Source organism: Coptis chinensis, chromosome 2, assembly GCF_015680905.1.
Source record: "Coptis chinensis isolate HL-2020 chromosome 2, ASM1568090v1, whole genome shotgun sequence".
Classification (NCBI taxonomy): Eukaryota; Viridiplantae; Streptophyta; class Magnoliopsida; order Ranunculales; family Ranunculaceae; genus Coptis; species Coptis chinensis.
The window spans coordinates 53,226,130-53,244,647 of NC_141457.1; the positions used below are offsets into that span (position 1 = coordinate 53,226,130).

The window sequence follows — 18,518 nt, forward strand, 5'->3', positions numbered from 1 at the left end:
GTTTGACATGATCAGGAACATTACTAGTTTAGGAGAAACTGTAATAAGTGTAGTCTTGATTTTCCAGTCTTGTTAGGAATGTAGGCCTACTGCAATACCATTGTCAACATAGCACCCTTCCTAGCCTAAGTGTCGGGACTGAAATTCACTTCTCTCCACACTGTAGAGATGTTAACCCATTCTGAATTGTTCCTTTCTTTCACACAACCAGAAAACATGTGCATGTGGCCAAACTCATCTTTCCATTGGAAGTATGATAATTGTTTATTTGTATTGGTCCAATCCTAAGGCTTCTCAAGTCTCAACTGACTTCATCTTCTCATATCCCTTGAGGCTAGCAAAACATGTCAACCTGCATGTCTAATTGTCCATATTAAAACACAAACTTTTGTAAGGGGAGAGGACCTATGCAATGTCACACGCGCAAACCGCCTTCCTGAAACCGGCTTGGGCTTTGTCTAGGAGAGCCCAGTCCTATTAACCAATATTATATCAAATAAATATTCGAACTGTAACTAGAAATTGATTCAAAATTGCCGACACTTGAGTGTACCTATAATAGGCAAAAGTACGTTTACACTCCCAAGTCCCAACTTCAAAAGCAACTCTCGTAACTCCTAATGGAATTTGTAAACAGTAGATGCATTTTGTTCTTTAGGTTTACAAAATGGTTAGGATCATAGCCGGCATTCGACTGACGTTTGAGCCATTAAACAACTAGCTGATAATCCACTTATCGAAAATCATAATAAACAAAACAAAACAAAAAGACGTACTTCATGAATCTAACCGGATGGCAATTGTACTTCATTAAATGTTAATTAAGCACTAAACTACGATCTGGCGGACATTTCTGTTTTCTTTTTCTTTTCTTTTTTGTTAAACTAGTAAAAATTTTACTTCATATCAAAACTAAATCATACAAAATATTTAGAGGACAAGCATGCTACAAATTGTGCCGCGGTCAGGCCTGTCCAAATAGCAAAGCCTAACCTGCATTCATTCAAGCAAAGGATAATAGGGTTAGGCACACCCTAATTACTCGCATTATAATTTGTAAGTGCATATATATATACCTGTCCTCTTACATCATTTGTTACATGTCATTTGGCCTGGAATCTAGAGGTGGTATCTTACAAACAAATGACTAGAAAGTCGATCAAGATGATCTGATGTACTGTTCATCTCTGATCTCTATACACGAGCGAAACCCAAGTCCAGTATCTGCTTGCTGAGTACTTGACCACAACAACAATATAATTACTACAATACGATGCTTCACTCTTCATCCAACCCTATGGAGAAGCCCTTAGTACTCGAACAGATTACATAGCTGCCGTTCTGCACACATCCTTAATTCAGTTTCAATTACTACAGTACAAATTTAGATACAAAAGGCCGAGATTTGCGTGAATTATAATAATTACGAGCTAGTTTTAGGTTCTTAATTAACGCATAAACTTGCACTGAATACATTTGGATTGAGGAGGAGGGGTGTAAAACTGTAAATGACTAGAGACTTCGAGGTGTGAATTTCCATCACCATAACAACCACAACCTCCCAGGCATTTAATTAGTTGCCGACTTGCTAGCTATATGAAAATACGCAAGATGCGATTCAAATAAATTCTTTGTGAGAGCTGTCCCGTCCAGCAAAAGTTGGATTGCAAAGTTCACACAAACCACAGCCACATCCCATCCCTCAACATCCCACAACATAAGGAAAAACAGTTCAATGAAAGATGTGAATTATGTATTGGTTGAAAACTTGAATTGATCGAATAGCTCGCAGTACCAGTGTACTACAGATGTGTCTTCTTTAGGCTTATAGCCAGTACAACATCATTTTAACCTTTACTACAAGTTACAATCGCTTTGAGTGGAAAGGCCCCACAGTACAGCTGTGTTAAAACTGTAGATATTCTCCTGACTAATAGTTACAACGAATACCAACAACTTGGAAGAAAGAGATGGAACGAGGCCAGGCAAACAACATTACATACTCCTTTTGTACACAATAGAATAAAATATAATAAAAAATAACAACTATATGTGTCCAAGAACATATCAGCAACTTATTTGATTCCACAAGGGGACATGTCTAGGGACTTGTGACTGCGAGAGAGCGACCCCCCAGGAGTTATTATCGTAGAATGTGAGGGGATCAAGGGTTCTCCTCAGTTCGTTTTAGTTTTACACCGAGCTGTTCTTCACAACCTGTAAAATATCATTAGAAGCATCACTTGTTCATTACAAAAACCACCTAAAAGAACTAAAACTGAAGCAATACCGTGGTAAGTTTCCCTGCAAACTACAAACCCCAAGATCTATCATCAACCCAACCATTATTTTTTTGAAGCAATATAAACCCTAATTGTATATGATACGGTAACTTCTCCGCTGGGCATATAGCTATGAACCCTACGCCGCTCAAGATAATTGTAGGCCAGCATAGATAAAATGACATCTATGGAGTGCCAATCCTATTTCAAGATAAGAACCAACTTGGGCTTGACTAAGTAAATAAAATACCCGAATATTAATAGTTCATTAGCTAGATTTGATTATTCAGTGGCATGGTGAAGTTCGGATGCTGGATTGCATTGCATTGCAATACATGCAGGTTAGGAGGACTAGTCTTCTTGTGTAGTTGTGCCCATTATAAGCTTACAACATTAGAGTTGAATTAGGTTGTAATTTCTCGTTAATAATCATCCAAGTAGCCCATTGCCTTGCATTTAAAGTGAAAAACATGTATAATCCTTTACAACTTCGCATTTTTCTACATCAAATTGCAACTAAATATTGACAAAACAAGAACGGAAAATACAAGAAATACAAGATACAACTTAATTAATTAAAGTATGTTCGATCTTACCACCAAAAAAACCTTAATTGAAGAAATAGATTTCAATCTCCTGATACAACACTCTGCAACCAATTAGCTATTAATTGAAGGGACAAGAAAACCCAACAAAAATCATACCTGCATAAAGAGGAGATCACATTCTTCACCACTTTAAACATTCCTACATCGATTAATTTAAACATTAGCACAAGAACATAAACATAAATTCATTAAACCCACGTCAATAGCAACTAAATTGGTATGGGCTCAATATTTTGGCAATGGTTCGAGTAGCAAGAAGCCCCTAAGAAGATCATAGCTTGCAAATGATCGACCATACTTGTATTTACTAGCCAAACATGTTAAGGCTTGAAACAACAATGAGAAATGCAAGTATGACTACGCTTGACTACTGTAATTCAGTAGGGAGCTCCCTTCAGTCCAAGTACAAGAAGCATAAGATTCAACTAATCTCCCGCATCATTCACTCACTTATACCAAGCATTTAATACTTTATCATCCTTTAACTTGGGTACATGGATGAATGAGTCGGCAGCTAATTGAATCCATCTACTACCTATGAGTGGACTGAAGAGAGCTCTCTTACGAGATCCTATCAACAAGCACACAACAACTCTACATCGAAACAGATCTAGAAATGCAAACTTCACACACACAAGCAATCCATTATATGTTTCGAGAAGGTGCAGTAGCGCATTAAACAAAATGAGTTGTTGTGAAAGGGATGGTGGTCACTTTCATCAGTGTGTTGGTGCACTAGAAATAGAGAGAGGAAGAGGCAGAAACAGGGAGAGAGTTGACTGAGGGAAAAGGGAATACTGGGGTTATAAGCTTTACTACTCTACAGCTAAGCAACTGATGTTAACTATGGAAGGAGAAAAAGGGGTTTATATAGGTAGAACTTAGAAAAGATGCTGAGTTCAGCAAGTTAAAAAATGAGCATAACATATATTCATAAACTATGATAGTGTTTCTTCTTTGAAGAATTGAAGCTCTCAAAGCATAACCAATAACAATACTAAAATGAAAAAAAATATATATATATATATATGCACTTGAACACCATTATATGTTCGTCTTAGTTTATAATTATTCCTCATCTTTTCTTTATTTGAAACAATAACAATATAATTAGGAACATAACTTTTCACTTTCTAACTTTAAAGGTTTTATTACAAATGCAAAGTAAATCATTATGAACATAATTATTATATCATTTAGGACATTAATCAAAATTGTCACAGCTACTTGCTAAGTTGCTATCTAGTTTCATCACGCTTGCATCATACTTGTCGTATTGATTATCCAATATATATCGATTAATTATCAGGTTGATTATAAAATCTTCTTTCCGTTTCCACCCATACAAATATATATATCGAATTAATACTTTTACCATAAAATATTCCAAATTTACAACAGCTCCTCTAGCCCTTATGGTAATCATCACAGACACAGTTGAGTTTCTCACATACCATTATGAAAGTTCTATGCACACGTTGACAAATCGCTTGTAGGTCCAACTGAATGCAAAATCTTTTCCTAGATTTTCTTCTTCGTCCCAAAATCTATGAATTCGCTTTCAAATTTTCTCTCTTTGTAAATTCTTTTTCAAATTGCAATTAGGGCTCAAAATGGTACGGGATGCAATCCGAATCCGATTATATTTGAATCCATTTTAACGGATATGGTTTCTATGTTTGTGATTAGAATCTTATCCGAAAATCCGAATCATTTTAACAAAATTTATATTTTAATGCCTAAAAATTAATTTATATATTACATTTATATATGAAAATCATTAAAATAGTATATTTTTTTGTGTTTTTTAATAGATATGGATATCCGAAATCCGACCCGAATCTGGATAGATCCAAATATGGTAAAGAATTTTGAATGAAAATCCGATCCGAACCTGCTCCATTTCCAGCCCTAATTGCAACCTCCTTTTATACACATAATTTAAATTTACGAGTCTTTTCATTTACTCTTATGTCGTGAGTTTTTCATACAATTTTTATTGAAAAGTTAGAATTGCATAAGCGGCTTACAAAAATTCATAAACAACTGTTCTCAATTTCTCAGTACTGCTTTGTATAACTTTTGTAACATTTTCCAAAGAGAAAAATGAGAAAAAAGTTGGATGATGTTAACTTTACAAAATTATAAGCACTAATTCATCATGCTATGAAGGGCTCTCAATAAGATCCATCCAAGACCATGAATAACCATTGTTAGAATGGTCATAACATGTTGGATATTTCTATGCCAACTTTTTTTTTTACTGTTGCTGTTCTATGACCTATGAGGGGTTGGCGTCTTGCCATTTTAGGGGTTGACGTCTTGGATTTCAAATCACACCTATGAGGACAGTTTCCAAATGAAAATAATTGAAAACCCATAATTGACGTTAAATTAGGGTAAATTTCTGATTCGGCCATGATAATGTCAATGTGTTTCCAATTCGATTACAAATTGCAACTCAGCGCATTTTGTTAACAACTAGTAAGGTAATATCAGCAATTTTTTGCACTGAATTGCTGACAATGGCCGGATTAAGAACAAAATAACATTATCATGGCCGAATCAGAAATTTACCCTTAAAATTATCCGAAGATAAATAATATTGACTAGGGCATTTTTGTTTTGATAATTTCATTCCAATTATATCACACGAGTATGCACACTCCCACCCCATGATATACGCACACAGATTGACCCCAATAGGTATGCACACAAATTGTGAATATCTAAATGTACATACCCCATTAGATAATGTCCCATAATTGTTGTCCATATTGAATGTGCATACACCAATACACATACTTTAGGTATTCAAACTTGATTATTGGGCATACTGCAATATATATATGCACTGAATGTGTGGCTATGAATACCTATTACATAGATTGTGCATACTTATATAGTTATATTTAGGTATTCAAATATAACATCTTGTGCTTCGAGTTGTACTGACATTTAACACTCTAATGGATGGTAGAATCCAATAACATTATAGAGTCAAAGGAATAGACGGGTACTGACTTTGAATTAGGTTATTCATTTATCTTTTCTTGCAAAATTGATGCCGCTTCGAATTGCTTAACAAAAATATAGGAAGTTAGGTTTCCCCTCTTCATAAATAATTTTGTTCATATTTCTCCAAATAACCACTGGACACGAGATAGCAACTGCTCCCTAAAGAGTCTTAGCTTGCGGATCAAGATTAGCTCCCTACAAGCTTAGTGTGACTACCTGGAATATGTTGCATCGCAAATGTGTGTTGTAGCAATATTACTTAGCAAAGCCACACGCATAGAAAGTGTATGACTAAGATCTGTATTGTCCTTATATGCTATACATCTTGAAGGCAATTTGAATTTTATGTTTTGCATTCTATCATCAGTATTAATTGCACCCGACATAATTTTCCATCCAATTGCTGTGGTTCTTGGATATAGTTTTGCTTTCCAAATAAAACTCACCCAGCAAGGCTTATCCCTTTTACTCTTTATTTCCTCGTGAGCTGAAGCAACCGAGATATTTCCAGTTGGTGTGTGCATCCAAACTAACTCATCCTCACATTCTTTATTAGGTTGTTGAAGCTGTGAGATCTAAACTCCAAGTATACCCAAGATATCAGTGGGGGGAGTTCCATTTATTATGCACAATGCAATAGTGTTCTAAAAATCGGTTTAGTCGGTGCCCACATAAGCCCAAGTCGTTTAAAAAATCGGTGGACCGATCCGATTAGTCTAACTAATCGGTTTCTAGGCAGTCCAATCAAGGTTTTTTTTTTTTTTTTTTTTTTTTTTTTTTAATAATTAAATGTCAAAAATTAAATACCCGTATAGACTTAAGATTTAAATGAGTTTAAAAGACTAAAGTCTGATGTAAATTATATACCACTGTAAACAAGAGTATGTTTTTATATGAAGTCGATATTCTTCAACTACTGCGCATTTTTATAATAAGTATATTTGTTTGTGTTTATTTTTTGAGTTATGGTAAATGATTTTATTCATTTATTGTAATATAGGTGTATATTATTATATATATTATAAGATATATAAAAAAAAAAAAAAAAAAAAAAAAAAAAACCCCCGCCTAGCACCCTAGTCCATCTAGGCACTGCTTATAAAGCCTAAGCACTAGACGCTCTCCCACCGCCCGACTATCGCCTAACATTTTTTAGAACACTACAATGCAGTCACTCCATCAAAGTGGCATTATATATATTATTTCCAAAAGTTTGCTTCCATTGGATAGCTTTTGTCCCAATCCAATTGTCCTTCCAAATATTGATGCTTCTACCATTTCCAATTACCATTAAGTGTTGATGTACTTATTTCATGGCCCATTTAATATCAAGACATACAGACATATAGTTGAAGTTATGTTTGTAGCCCAAGTTCCATTTATTTTCTTATATTTACTTTGCATAAATGATTAAATGTTGACCAATTGTTGATTTTTTTTAACATAGCCCAACTCATTTTCAATAGCATAGAAAAATTGATGTATTTCAGTTAGAGCATGCCAATTTATCCCTCCTCTTTAGGTTTGCATGTTCTCCTCCATGATGTAGTGACTACCTTCTAATAAAAAGAGTTGACTCGACCATAGTAAAAAATATCAGGATATGTGTATTTATCGATATTCAATTTCTGGATATGTATTGTGGATATATCCCCCTCTTTGGGGATATTTGACATTGTTTCATATGTAAATATCGTTGATATATCCAAAATATCGAAAAATATCGTGGATATTGTAGATATTTCTTGATATATCATGATATATTATTTATATTTATTTGAAATATAATAATAAATATTAAATAAAAATTATTATATACATAAAATATCGCAAATATCACAAATATCATTGAAATATCACCGATATTTACAGTTGTATATATCTCTGAACATATCGTGATATTTATATATTTTTTTCTAGAATATAGATAAATATCTCCAAATATCGAGATATATCGGGATATTTTGTACTATAGACTCGACCATATAAAATTTCATATAATACATTCACATGCATTTCTTTATGACTAAGACATGCTATTTATAGATAGCCATGTTGTGAACTTGCATACTATTCAACATATGTTTTTCAAGTAGAGATAAACATTGTCTCATGCACGAGTCCATATACTTATTGTGTGTATGACCTCATGTGTGGCATATTATCTTGCTGCTATACCCCAAATTCACCTTCCAGTTAGGGTATGCAATGGGTCGGATATGCCAATATCCGAATCTGAACCCCCATCAGATAACCCTAAAAATTTACCCTAAAACCCGTACCCAATCCCAAATCTGATTGACCCGTATCCAAATAAAAATCCAAACTCGGCATCTTCGGGTTGGGTTGGGTTCAAGATTTCCTGTCCTATCTTCAATAGTTTATTTTTTGGGTAAAGATCTCCAATAGTTCAATATACCACAAATTCATCCTCCAATATATCAATTCTACCAGTTTTGGGTTGGGCAGATTCACTTATTGATTTTTTGTTGGAGGTTGGACGGTTGGTATTAGTCTAGAAGAGAATAGGATCAACAAAGTGAGGAACAAGTTATGGGAAGGCTCAAAAAAAGGAAGGAACCCATAATCTATTATGGCAAGGCAGAATATATATATATAATTTAGTGCATGCGGTGGGACTGGAATCACATCAAATTCCCTCCTCCAACTGCACTCGTTGTCTTGTCAATACTAAAGCTGCATACAAAGCGGTACGTAGCCTTTCATCATCACCAAGTCCAATCAATACTTTTTACCCGTCCACGTAACCCTATTCCCTCTCTTACTACTAGTCTAACATAGTGTAGGGTGTTGAAGAATCTTTCGTCAGAACTCATAGGTACTTGACCCTGGAACTACAAGTAAACTTCTTAACTGATTCTTTTGTATATATAGGTCTCTCCTGGCATCGTCATGGAATTGGCAACATCCCTTATACATGGAGTTGTACGTCGTTGAGGGAAAAAAACATCCTTGTGTGCTAAATCCTCACACTCAATAGCACCAACGTAAAATGGAATTGGTCTTTTTTACATTTGTGTACCACGTTAGACAGTTCTGATTTAACATTCTTGAAATTTAATTGAGTGTTGATTCAAGTTCATTTCTTATCGAGTATGCGTATCAATTTGTTTTTGTTCAGTGCACCAATACCCGTTCGGTTGTTTACATTGTTTAAGAAGCCTCACAAACTATAAGTTCGACAGATCCCACCCAGACATGCAGGTTCACGAGCCACGACATAAAATCAGACATGCACCATAACACAATGGCCCCTAGGAGGCTAGGATTAAATAGAAATGTAAATCTGGTTACCGCCTGTTAAGAGTTCTGGCTAACCATTTAACATTTACTTACCGGCCTAGGGTGTCAATTGTTAGGATTTTAACCATATTATTAACCGAAAATCGGGGCAAAACTAATGGTTTGGTATTTCCAGACTGAAACCAAACCAGTTAAATGATTCTGGTTTGAGATATCTTTTCATTTACAATTAAATTTACTTTTGGTAAATAGTTTTGCAGGCTTACGTCTATCATTCCACATGTAAACAGTGAATTAGCTATATAAAGATCCCCCATCTCAGGTCATATCGACTTGATTACTGACCTCTGGTTACAAGGCACAGAGGACACATGCTATCTTCAACCTGTCTTTCACTGCTTTTCCTCTCCTAGTCCCACGTTTGTTAGTGTAGTAGACTGAAGAGACTAAGAGAGTAGAGTTGTAGACAACCTTTCGTAAAACAAGTGACCTAATCCCTGAAGATTTGCAGCTATCTCTTTCATTCGCAAACAATAGGCGCTAGTGGCGTTTTCCTTGTTCCTCTGGATTTTCTGGAAGAAGGAAATGTTCAATTGTTAGCATGGCATAAAAATGAGTCCCACAGCAGTATCCATATCATCTATTCATCTTTATTAGGTTGGGCTTTAAGAGTTTGTGGTAATTAGTGGGCTTTTATCGGGCTTTGGTATGGAATGTAGCTCTGGATAAGAGTATTGGGCTAGGGTTTCATTAGGCACGTTCATTGTTCACAGCACGACGCTAACAACATGGGATGACATTGTATGAAGATTAATTGCGTAGGGTGTGTATGAAATCTGAAGTCCCAACTTCTAGGAGTCGAAATCATTTTTCTATTATCTAAAAAATAAAAGGAGTCGAAATCATTTTCATTTTAGTAATGTAATCTCTGTACCACACACATCTCGTATCTCGGCGCACACACACAGGTATCAAAACACGGTTACAGAAATGATCTCTATACCGGTTGTAGATAAGGGTAGAATTCGAACTAAACAAGCCGAGCTTTATCGTGCTCAAATTTGGCTCGCTAATTACACGAGCTTTAAATTGAGCTCGAGTTCGGCTCATATAATAAACGAGCGAGCTCGAGCCGAATTTAAACGACCCAAGTCCGAGCCGAGCCTGAGCCGCTCGGTGTTTTTACACTATAAATATACTATTTGAGTTAAACGAGCCGAGTTTCATCAAGCTCATTTGTTACACGAGTTTTAATTTAAGCTCGAACTCAGTTTATATAGTTAAACGAGCGAGCTCGAATCGAACTTAAATGAGCAAGTCCAAACCGAACTCCGAACCCTCTGCTCAAATTCCACCTTTAGTTGTAGATATCTCGAGTACATTGTAATCACATGATTCGGAAATTTAGCAGGGGCAAGTGCATACCGTGGATAACCGAGAACCAATGCAGTGAATTCTATATTTTATGCAATACTTTTCACCTCAGTAACTCTTTGTTTGTATATATTAAAGTCGATCCTGGAAACCCAAGTACCAATGCAACAGAGCAATTCTTCATACTTGTAGACAAATGGGGTTATCCATAAAAGGCCCTATACTTTGGCAGCTCCAGTTGTTTGTTCTTTTCCACTTTATTATTACCTTTAAACATGTTTTATCTGCTTTTTTAGGTCTTTAGGAGCATGATCATTCAGACTGGCCACATGAGCTTTGATCTCCTCATAGTTCAGTCTTGATATCACTCGCATACTTACTCCTCTCAGTTAATCATTGACTGGCTACACATGGTCTTCTGATTTTCTTGATTGTAATTGTGTCAGTGGGATTTTTTCTTAGATCTGGCCTACCATGAGGATATTTCTATAGGGATGAGTGTTTCGAGATCAGATCTAACGGTCCGAAAATCAAATACAAAAAGAAAAAGAAAAAATATAGATTTGTTTTTGATTTTCGGACCGTTAGATCTCGGATCCAACGGTCTCGGCTGGCGTCCCTATAGGGATATCCTCGTAGTAGACAAACTCTTTTTCTTAATCCTTTATTTTATCTTACTTTTTATTCTTAGGGTCGGTCAATGACCTATACTGAATTGGGCTATCGTTCCTGGTAGGGTGATAAAAGGCGGAGCCGGGCTGGGCTAGCCCCTCAAACCATAAAAACTCTTGTGATTGAGGGCTAGGTCAGTCCATCCGTCTTTATTTTGTATTGAGAGCCGGGTCAAGTAGGGTCAAATATGAAAATTCAAGCCTTTAATCCGCCTCTTGACTCTCATTTTTTAGGGCTAAATGGGGTCGGGTCGGGCCCGATCTAATTATACTCAACTAGTTAGGTTTTTTTTTTTTTTTTTTTTTTTTTTATTTTTAATTATGTATATCAATTTTAACTAAGTATATAAAACTAATTGTTATGCCTTTAGAAAAAAAAAATAATAGATAAAGATAGTAGAAGAGATAATATTTTTAGAACATCTACATTTTTCATACTTACTGATGTTGTTACTTGTTAGGTTGGATTTGCTTTTATATATGATTTATATACATATCATTAAATCAATTACAAAAAATGCATATGTTATGTTATATTCTAATTTATCATTTATTGAAAATTAATTTAATGATTTTTTTTATATAACTTAGATAATTATAGTATAATACGTATATATAATATAAAATAACAAAAACATATGAGGCTTGATGAGGGCTTAATAAGGGGTGAGCTCATGCTTCAGAATCTAGACCCTAGCTCGCCTCTTATAAGCATGAGGCCCAGGCCGGCCCGCCCCTCAAATCTGTGAGTGCCAATTTTTGAGGGCTTGAACATGCAATTTTGAGAGGCGGGTTGGGGCTGGTTGAGAGGTGGATTATGTCATAAGCTTTTTATCCTTGGGCTGAGGCTGCTCTCTTATTTCAGTAGATTGTCACTTGGGTCATTGGGTGGACCAAACCCAAGGCGATAAGCAATAAGTAGGGATGTCCAAACGGGTACTCGACCTGGTTTGAACCCGAATTTTTAGGTTTTGAACGGGTATCAGGTTATCTAAACCCATACCGGTTTTCAACGGGTTGGGTTTGGAGTCGGATATTTTGTTGAGAAGTGTGACCAAACCCTATCCTAACCTTATATTTCGGGTGCCCATCGGGCTCGGATTTGGGTTTCGGATAGGATAAAACCCGGTATAAATGAAGAAAGAAGATAATAAGAAACTTTATTTGAAATATATATCTACATTTTATTCATTCTTCGGCTATCCACCAATCCTTCAAACAAAATAAAACTTCTAATGAATTTGGAAGTAATTATCATCTATACTTGGACATAATTATTTGATATGATTTAAAAATAGATGGACTTAGAATGAACGATAGACACATGATCACGTGCAATTACTGAAAAAATTAGAAATCTCGACATAATTTTTTTCATAGTCCAATATATTAAATAACTCATCATTGTAAACATGAATGAGATCATAATCCAAATATTTATCTAACTCATTCTTTTATATGAGATTAGTAGTATATAATTGAAACCGGATTTGGAGTTCGATTTTGGTCCGGGTTCAGTTTCGGGTTTTTTAACCCTTTTAATGGGTTTAGGGCTAAATTATTGAGTCGGGCCAGGTTTAGAGAGTGTGACCAAACCCTACCCTATGTATTTTGGTTTGGGTTCGGGTTTGGGTTTTGTCAGGTTCGGACAGGGTTCTATGCGGGTATTTTGTTCGGGTTTTGGGCGTGTTTCGGGCAAGATGGACATCCCTAGCAATAAGCAATGCCTAAAATTTCAAAGTCAGATAATATTTCGTGTACCCAAAAATTGATATATTTTGGAAATATTGAAAAAATATATATTTTTTTGTTGACTGGTCAAAATTATTTTGTGTATGTCAATATATCAAAAAATATACCGATACATATAGAAAATATTAATAAAACATAGGTAAAAGATTGGTCAAAGTCAACAAAATCAATGATATATATCGGATACGTCGATTGATATATATCAATATCTTGGAAAATCCGATATATATCAGTTCAAAATTATATCAATATATCAATCTGATATATCAAAATATTTCCATATCGTGTACCCAAAATTCCGATATATATCACCAATATTTTTTTTATATTTCACCAATATTTTCAGCCCTAGTGCAACAAAATTTTTGTGTACTTAGTACTATGATTGATTGGGCAATGATTTATGGTTAGTAAGTGAATATAGAGGTACACTTTAGTCATGACCTTATAATCTCGAAAATATAGATTTGTATAAGATGTTTGACTGAATTCAGGTCGGCGCTCTGAGGTTGCCTACGTATCCAGTTATCTAATGAACTGGAATCAAGTCAGACGTAGTTCATTTTGAGTGATTGAGTTGAAGATGGAGAGAATGTGCCCTCCTCTGAGAATAGAGAAGACGCCTCATTTTATAGGCGTAGATCTCCCTTTTGTGCTGTTTTGATAATTGCTTTTACTCCTTCAATTACGAAGCAATGATCTATCATTAATGATGATATTGACTAGTTTGCAGCGTGTTACGTTTTCTAGGTCGTTTGGACGACCTGACCTTAGATCGTATGCACGACCTGCTTGTAGTCTGGACACGTAGTCTGCCACGAGTGGTTGAGAGTGGAGGTTATTGACAGTAAACATCAGTTTTAAGACTTGGAGTTACTCTCAAATTTTCTATGCTCAATTGCTCATATGGCCCATTTGGCACTCCTAGATCCTACCTTTTTCGGTTTTTCTTCCCACTCTCTCTTTACCAACAAACAAAATTGGATGAAACCGTGAAAGTCACTACTACATACAAAAGCCTTCGAATGGAAAAATTCAATGTCGACGAGAATCTTTACTGGGCTTGGGCCTCATATTTAAATCGGCAAATGCTCTTCTTAATTAAGGATACTGGATAGTAAAACAAGGATTGGGCTTCGGTCGACTCGGTCTTAACAAACCCCACCCCACTCTGAATCTGCTGTCTGAACTCTGAATCTGGCTGTCTGAACAAACTGGTCCACAACTCCATCCATGTCCACTAGCCATATCTGCATTACATCCTTTTCATTTATTACCACAAAGTATATAATATACACCTTATTATTCACTATACTTAAACTCATCACCGACTGTTTGTTAATTAGTATTAGGAATTAATTTTGTAACAGAAAAAAGAAGAAACCGAAATAACGGTTTCAAGTCAAAAAAATTTCTATTTCAGGTCCGTCTTTGTTTCTATTTAACTTCTTCTTCTCCCTCTTTCTTTATTCAAACATTTATCTCACTACTTCTCTAACTCCAACAACTGTAAATGGAATCTGTTGGAAGAGTTTCAACATCATCATCATCATCATCATTAATATCACAACCTGATTTTCAGTTTGCGTTTAATGATATTAATTTCTCTGATCGAATTCTTAAACTTGAGATTACTTCTGATCGTGAGTATGATTATGAGGCTGTTCATAGTATTGCTGATTGGGCTAAGAGAAGGAGAGAAGAGATTATGAAGGAAAATGGTATGCATTTTTTGAAAGTTACATTGTTTGTTTAGTATAGTTCTTGGGAGAATGTTGTTTAGTTGTTTAAACTTTGAATTATTGGGGTTATATTACATTTGAATTTTATTGAATTTTTTTTATCAGTTTATGTGAAGCATTATTTAAAATACAGTCACAATGTGTTGAAAATGTTTGAAGAATGGAAGTTTTGAGTTGAAAGGGAAAAAAACCCAAATTGTAGTTTATACTTTTAGTAATTTAGAGATGGCAGTATTGTACTCAAAGGCTCACGTAGGATCTCCCCAAGTGCGTCGTGCCCTCCTAGGTTTTTGCCTTGGGTCGCACTTGCTAGGCACAACTAGTTGGTGCCCACGCCTTTAACTGCATAGCAATTATTTCAATATACTTTATCTAATGATCACCTGTGGAAGTACTGGCTTCAAATGCCAGTTGAATGTAGTTCTTGTGTTTGAGGCTTTCTCGAACAATTTTGGTCGAGGTCGGAGTTAAAATATAATGTTAAGACATTAATTAGTGTACTAGAAATTTCATCTAGTTCTTGCTTTATTCCCTTTAGTGCTTTTAATCAAATTAAACCACTGGGAAGTTTGTCATCTTTCTTTATGATGGATTTTTCATTTAGCTTACGACTTTTTAGTTTTTACTCCTGCAGCATACATATACGCATGTTTATGCTTATACACGAATTTCTTTAATGTGAAGATACGTATCACTGATCAAGACATCCGTTTTTCTATCTTTAGCTCAGGAATGTGTCACTGATCATAACATCCTTTTTTCTATCATAAGCTCTGGAATGCGTGTATGAAGAGGAGCATATCTTGAATTGTGGCCAACCTGATACTGCAGATTTGTTGGTTTGTGAAAATCAAGATGAGGAAGCTGTAGCAATGATTGAAGCACCTCCAGGTGTGAAAATCGTTCATTTGGTATATATTTTCTTTTGGAGGCTGTGAGCTTGCGAGATAACTGTTTAGTTGAAATTAACATGTTCAAGAAAGAAAACCTTTGTTTGCTAACTATAGCACACATCATCTGTAACCTAGATTTCTCACAAGTTTAAAAAGCGGAATCAGATACAAACAATAGACATTCCAACTCGTTATGTTTTATGAGGATGATCTACATTGAGAGTAAATCATATGGACATACCCACAAAAAAATGCCTCTTATTCTTCATGCAGGCCCACTTTGGAGTTTTTCTAGTGCAGGGGGTTGTGTACTTTATAACAAATTTTTGGTGGACATGTCAATCTCCCATGTAGTAGTACGGGGAGAAGGCAAGTAAACAAATCCCTATTTTCAAATTGCTCATTTGGTCAACTACAAAACTATTTTTGAAATGATTTTAAATTGTAACTTGATGGACATAATTGGTTTGAAAGATCTTGAGGACATAAATCTAGCCACGTGGTCTGCTATGTAAAATTCTTCTTGCACCATTGATGACAGTATTCAGACAGTATCAAGTAACAATATTGCATGGTCATTCACAGGTGAAGAGGCTGCAGACAACAATGATTCTTCTAGGAGCATGGTTTATTCAGTGGTTTCGAGAATTAGGACTTTACATATAAGCTCTCCAATTTTAGCTGCAAAAAGTCCATTTTTCTACAGGGTAAATTTACCAAGAGATATATACTGTATGCCATTATTTTTATTTTGTCATCAATATTTAGTACTTTGATCTCTGTATTTCAGCTTTTCTCAAATGGTATGATAGAATCAGAGGAGCGACATGTAACTCTGCGTATAAATGCTTCAGGTAAGCTTTCCTTTTTTTATTTCTTTTTGTTTTGGGTCCTGTCATATGTTTTTTTTCCCACTGAAGTTCGTCTGAGAAATTAGTTCTCATCAGGAATTTATATTTGCACTGCCATAAAATAGATACAGATTTGCTGCTGATGTCACTAGTGTATACCGTATAGGTTGTTCAATAGTAAGAGATCTAGCTAGTTTATACATGAAGTAATGACAATACCTAATTTATTCCTTTTGTGACAGAGGAAGCTGCATTGTTGGAGCTCTTGAATTTTATCTACAGCAATACCTTATCGGTTACCACAGCTCCTTCTTTACTGGATGTACTTATGGCTGCTGACAAATTTGAGGTTGCTTCATGCATGAGATATTGCATCCAGCTGCTGCAGAAATTGGCAATGACACCTGAATCGGCATTGCTTTATTTGGACCTTCCTTCCAGTGTTTTAATGGCCGAAGAAGTTCAGCCTTTGACAGAAACAGCTAAGAAATACCTGGTTGGACGTTACAAGGACTTAACAAAGTGAGCCCTCCTTGCTTGTGGCTTTGTCATCTTTCTTTCTTCTTCTTATTTTCTCTACTTATCATAAATGGGATATCTACGTATCATATAACCTATCATATAACCGCTAAAAAAGTTGTGGATCCCCCACCCCTCGGTACTCTGTTTATGGAAGCTCCTCATTACTTTGAACCTCTCATTAATCTCTTCAGATTTTCGGATGAAGTACTGAACTTGCCCTTGGCTGGAGTGGAGGCTGTCCTGTCCAGTGATGATCTTCAAACTGCGTCGGAGGATTGTATCTTTGATTTTGTACTGAAGTGGTCTAGAATCCACTACCCAAAGCTAGAGGATCAGCGTGATGTACTGAATTCACGCCTTATTCGTCTCATTCGCTTTCCATACATGAACTGCCGAAAACTGAAGAAAGTCCTCTCTTGCAATGACTTTGACCAGGAACTTGCATGTGAAGTTGTATTAGAAGCTCTCTTCTTTAAGGCTGAGACCCCACACAGACAGCGCATCCTTTGTGATGAGGATCCTGTTCCCAACAATCGACAGTTTGTGGAGCGTGCGTACAAGTACCGCCCTGTGAAAGTGATGGAGTTCGAGCATCCACGGCCGCAGTGTGTAGTGTACCTTGACTTGAGAAGGGAGGAATGCGGTAATATGTTTCCAACAGGGCGGGTTTACTCTCAACCATTTCACCTGGGTGGGCAAGGTTTTTTTCTATCAGCCCATTGCAATATTGATCAACAGCCAAATAGAGAAATTCACTGTTTTGGGCTGTTTTTGGGGATGCAAGAGAAGGGATCAGAAGGCTTTTTGGTGGAATATGAATTCGCAGCAAGGTTTAAACCCACAGAAGAGTTTTTGATGAAGTATAAGCACCAGTATAAATTCACAGGTGGTAAAGCAGTAGGGTTTAGGAACCTTTTCACCACAGATTGGGACTCTTTTGTGTCAGATGAGAGCTCCTATTTCATCAATGACATTCTCCACCTGAGGGCAGTTCTCACCATCAAATCCTGACTCTTTGAGGTCTTTCCCGAATCTTTGGGATGGTTTATTTGCTTATCCTATTTTTGTGTTTTGTTTTTGGGTTAGCTACTAATGTATCATGTGCTCAAGGTTTCCTTGGCTGAAGTTGAGTTCTTTTTTGGCTGTGAAAGCTTGCAGAAAATTTTGGTGTGCGAGTAAGTAATGAGCTACTTGCATTTATACTGTTCACTTATATAGGAGATCTGCTTTACTGCTTATGTGAAGGCCTGTGCAGTTTTGCCTAACTGTTTGCTGTGTACCGCAGTTTCTTGATATAAACTTGTCTAATCATCAATTAGCAAGAGCAGAGAAAGTTTTAATTTGAGAATGTCTTGAGCCTTTGTTTTTTTGAACTGGCTTGTCTGTTTTAAATGAGATCAATTTGCTGACGACACCATTGTCTTTTTAGGGGATGATATTGAGCAAGTTAGGTGGTTTAGGGGCATTCTGGGGTGTTTCAAGGCTGTCGGGTTTGTGTGAACCTCTGAAAGAGCAAGGTGTTTTTGGTGGGGGAGGTTGGA

General features: G+C 36.0%; 1 protein-coding gene and 2 long non-coding RNA genes across 4 annotated transcripts; 2 read left to right on the plus strand and 1 right to left on the minus strand.

The window, feature by feature from the left end:
* Nucleotides 1–1,735: 1,735 nt before the first annotated feature.
* Nucleotides 1,736–3,797, minus strand: LOC147516569 (uncharacterized). Its single transcript, XR_015211078.1, has 2 exons — nt 2,879–3,797; nt 1,736–2,217 (listed from the first exon to the last, which is right to left on the minus strand). It is a non-coding gene; the product is annotated as an uncharacterized LOC147516569 (long non-coding RNA).
* Nucleotides 3,798–7,743: 3,946 nt separating this feature from the next.
* On the plus strand, nt 7,744–9,018 carry LOC147516570 (uncharacterized). Its single transcript, XR_015213700.1, has 2 exons — nt 7,744–8,619; nt 8,804–9,018. It is a non-coding gene; the product is annotated as an uncharacterized LOC147516570 (long non-coding RNA).
* A 5,295-nt stretch (nt 9,019–14,313) lies between these two features.
* LOC147516571 (BTB/POZ domain-containing protein POB1-like) lies at nt 14,314–18,215 on the plus strand. Of its 2 annotated transcripts, XM_086589121.1 has the most exons (7): nt 14,334–14,690; nt 15,483–15,602; nt 16,190–16,311; nt 16,395–16,458; nt 16,698–16,977; nt 17,169–17,319; nt 17,413–18,215. In XM_086589121.1, the coding sequence occupies exons 1-7, from the start codon at nt 14,483–14,485 to the stop codon at nt 17,986–17,988; spliced, it is 1,521 nt and encodes a 506-aa protein (XP_086445247.1). In that variant the 5' UTR covers nt 14,334–14,482; the 3' UTR covers nt 17,989–18,215. The 2 variants fall into 2 exon arrangements, with proteins under 2 accessions (XP_086445246.1, XP_086445247.1); XM_086589120.1 differs by having other exon boundaries at nt 14,314–14,690; nt 17,169–18,215.
* The last annotated feature ends 303 nt before the right edge of the window (nt 18,216–18,518 follow it).

Coding starts and splice junctions, on each gene's coding strand:
- LOC147516571 (XM_086589120.1), top strand. CDS start 14,483: ATGGAATCTGTTGGAAGAGTTTCAACATCATCATCATCATCATCATTA. Junction 15,603..16,189: donor AATGATTGAAGCACCTCCAG/GTGTGAAAATCG, acceptor GGTCATTCACAG/GTGAAGAGGCTGCAGACAAC. Junction 16,459..16,697: donor TCTGCGTATAAATGCTTCAG/GTAAGCTTTCCT, acceptor CTTTTGTGACAG/AGGAAGCTGCATTGTTGGAG.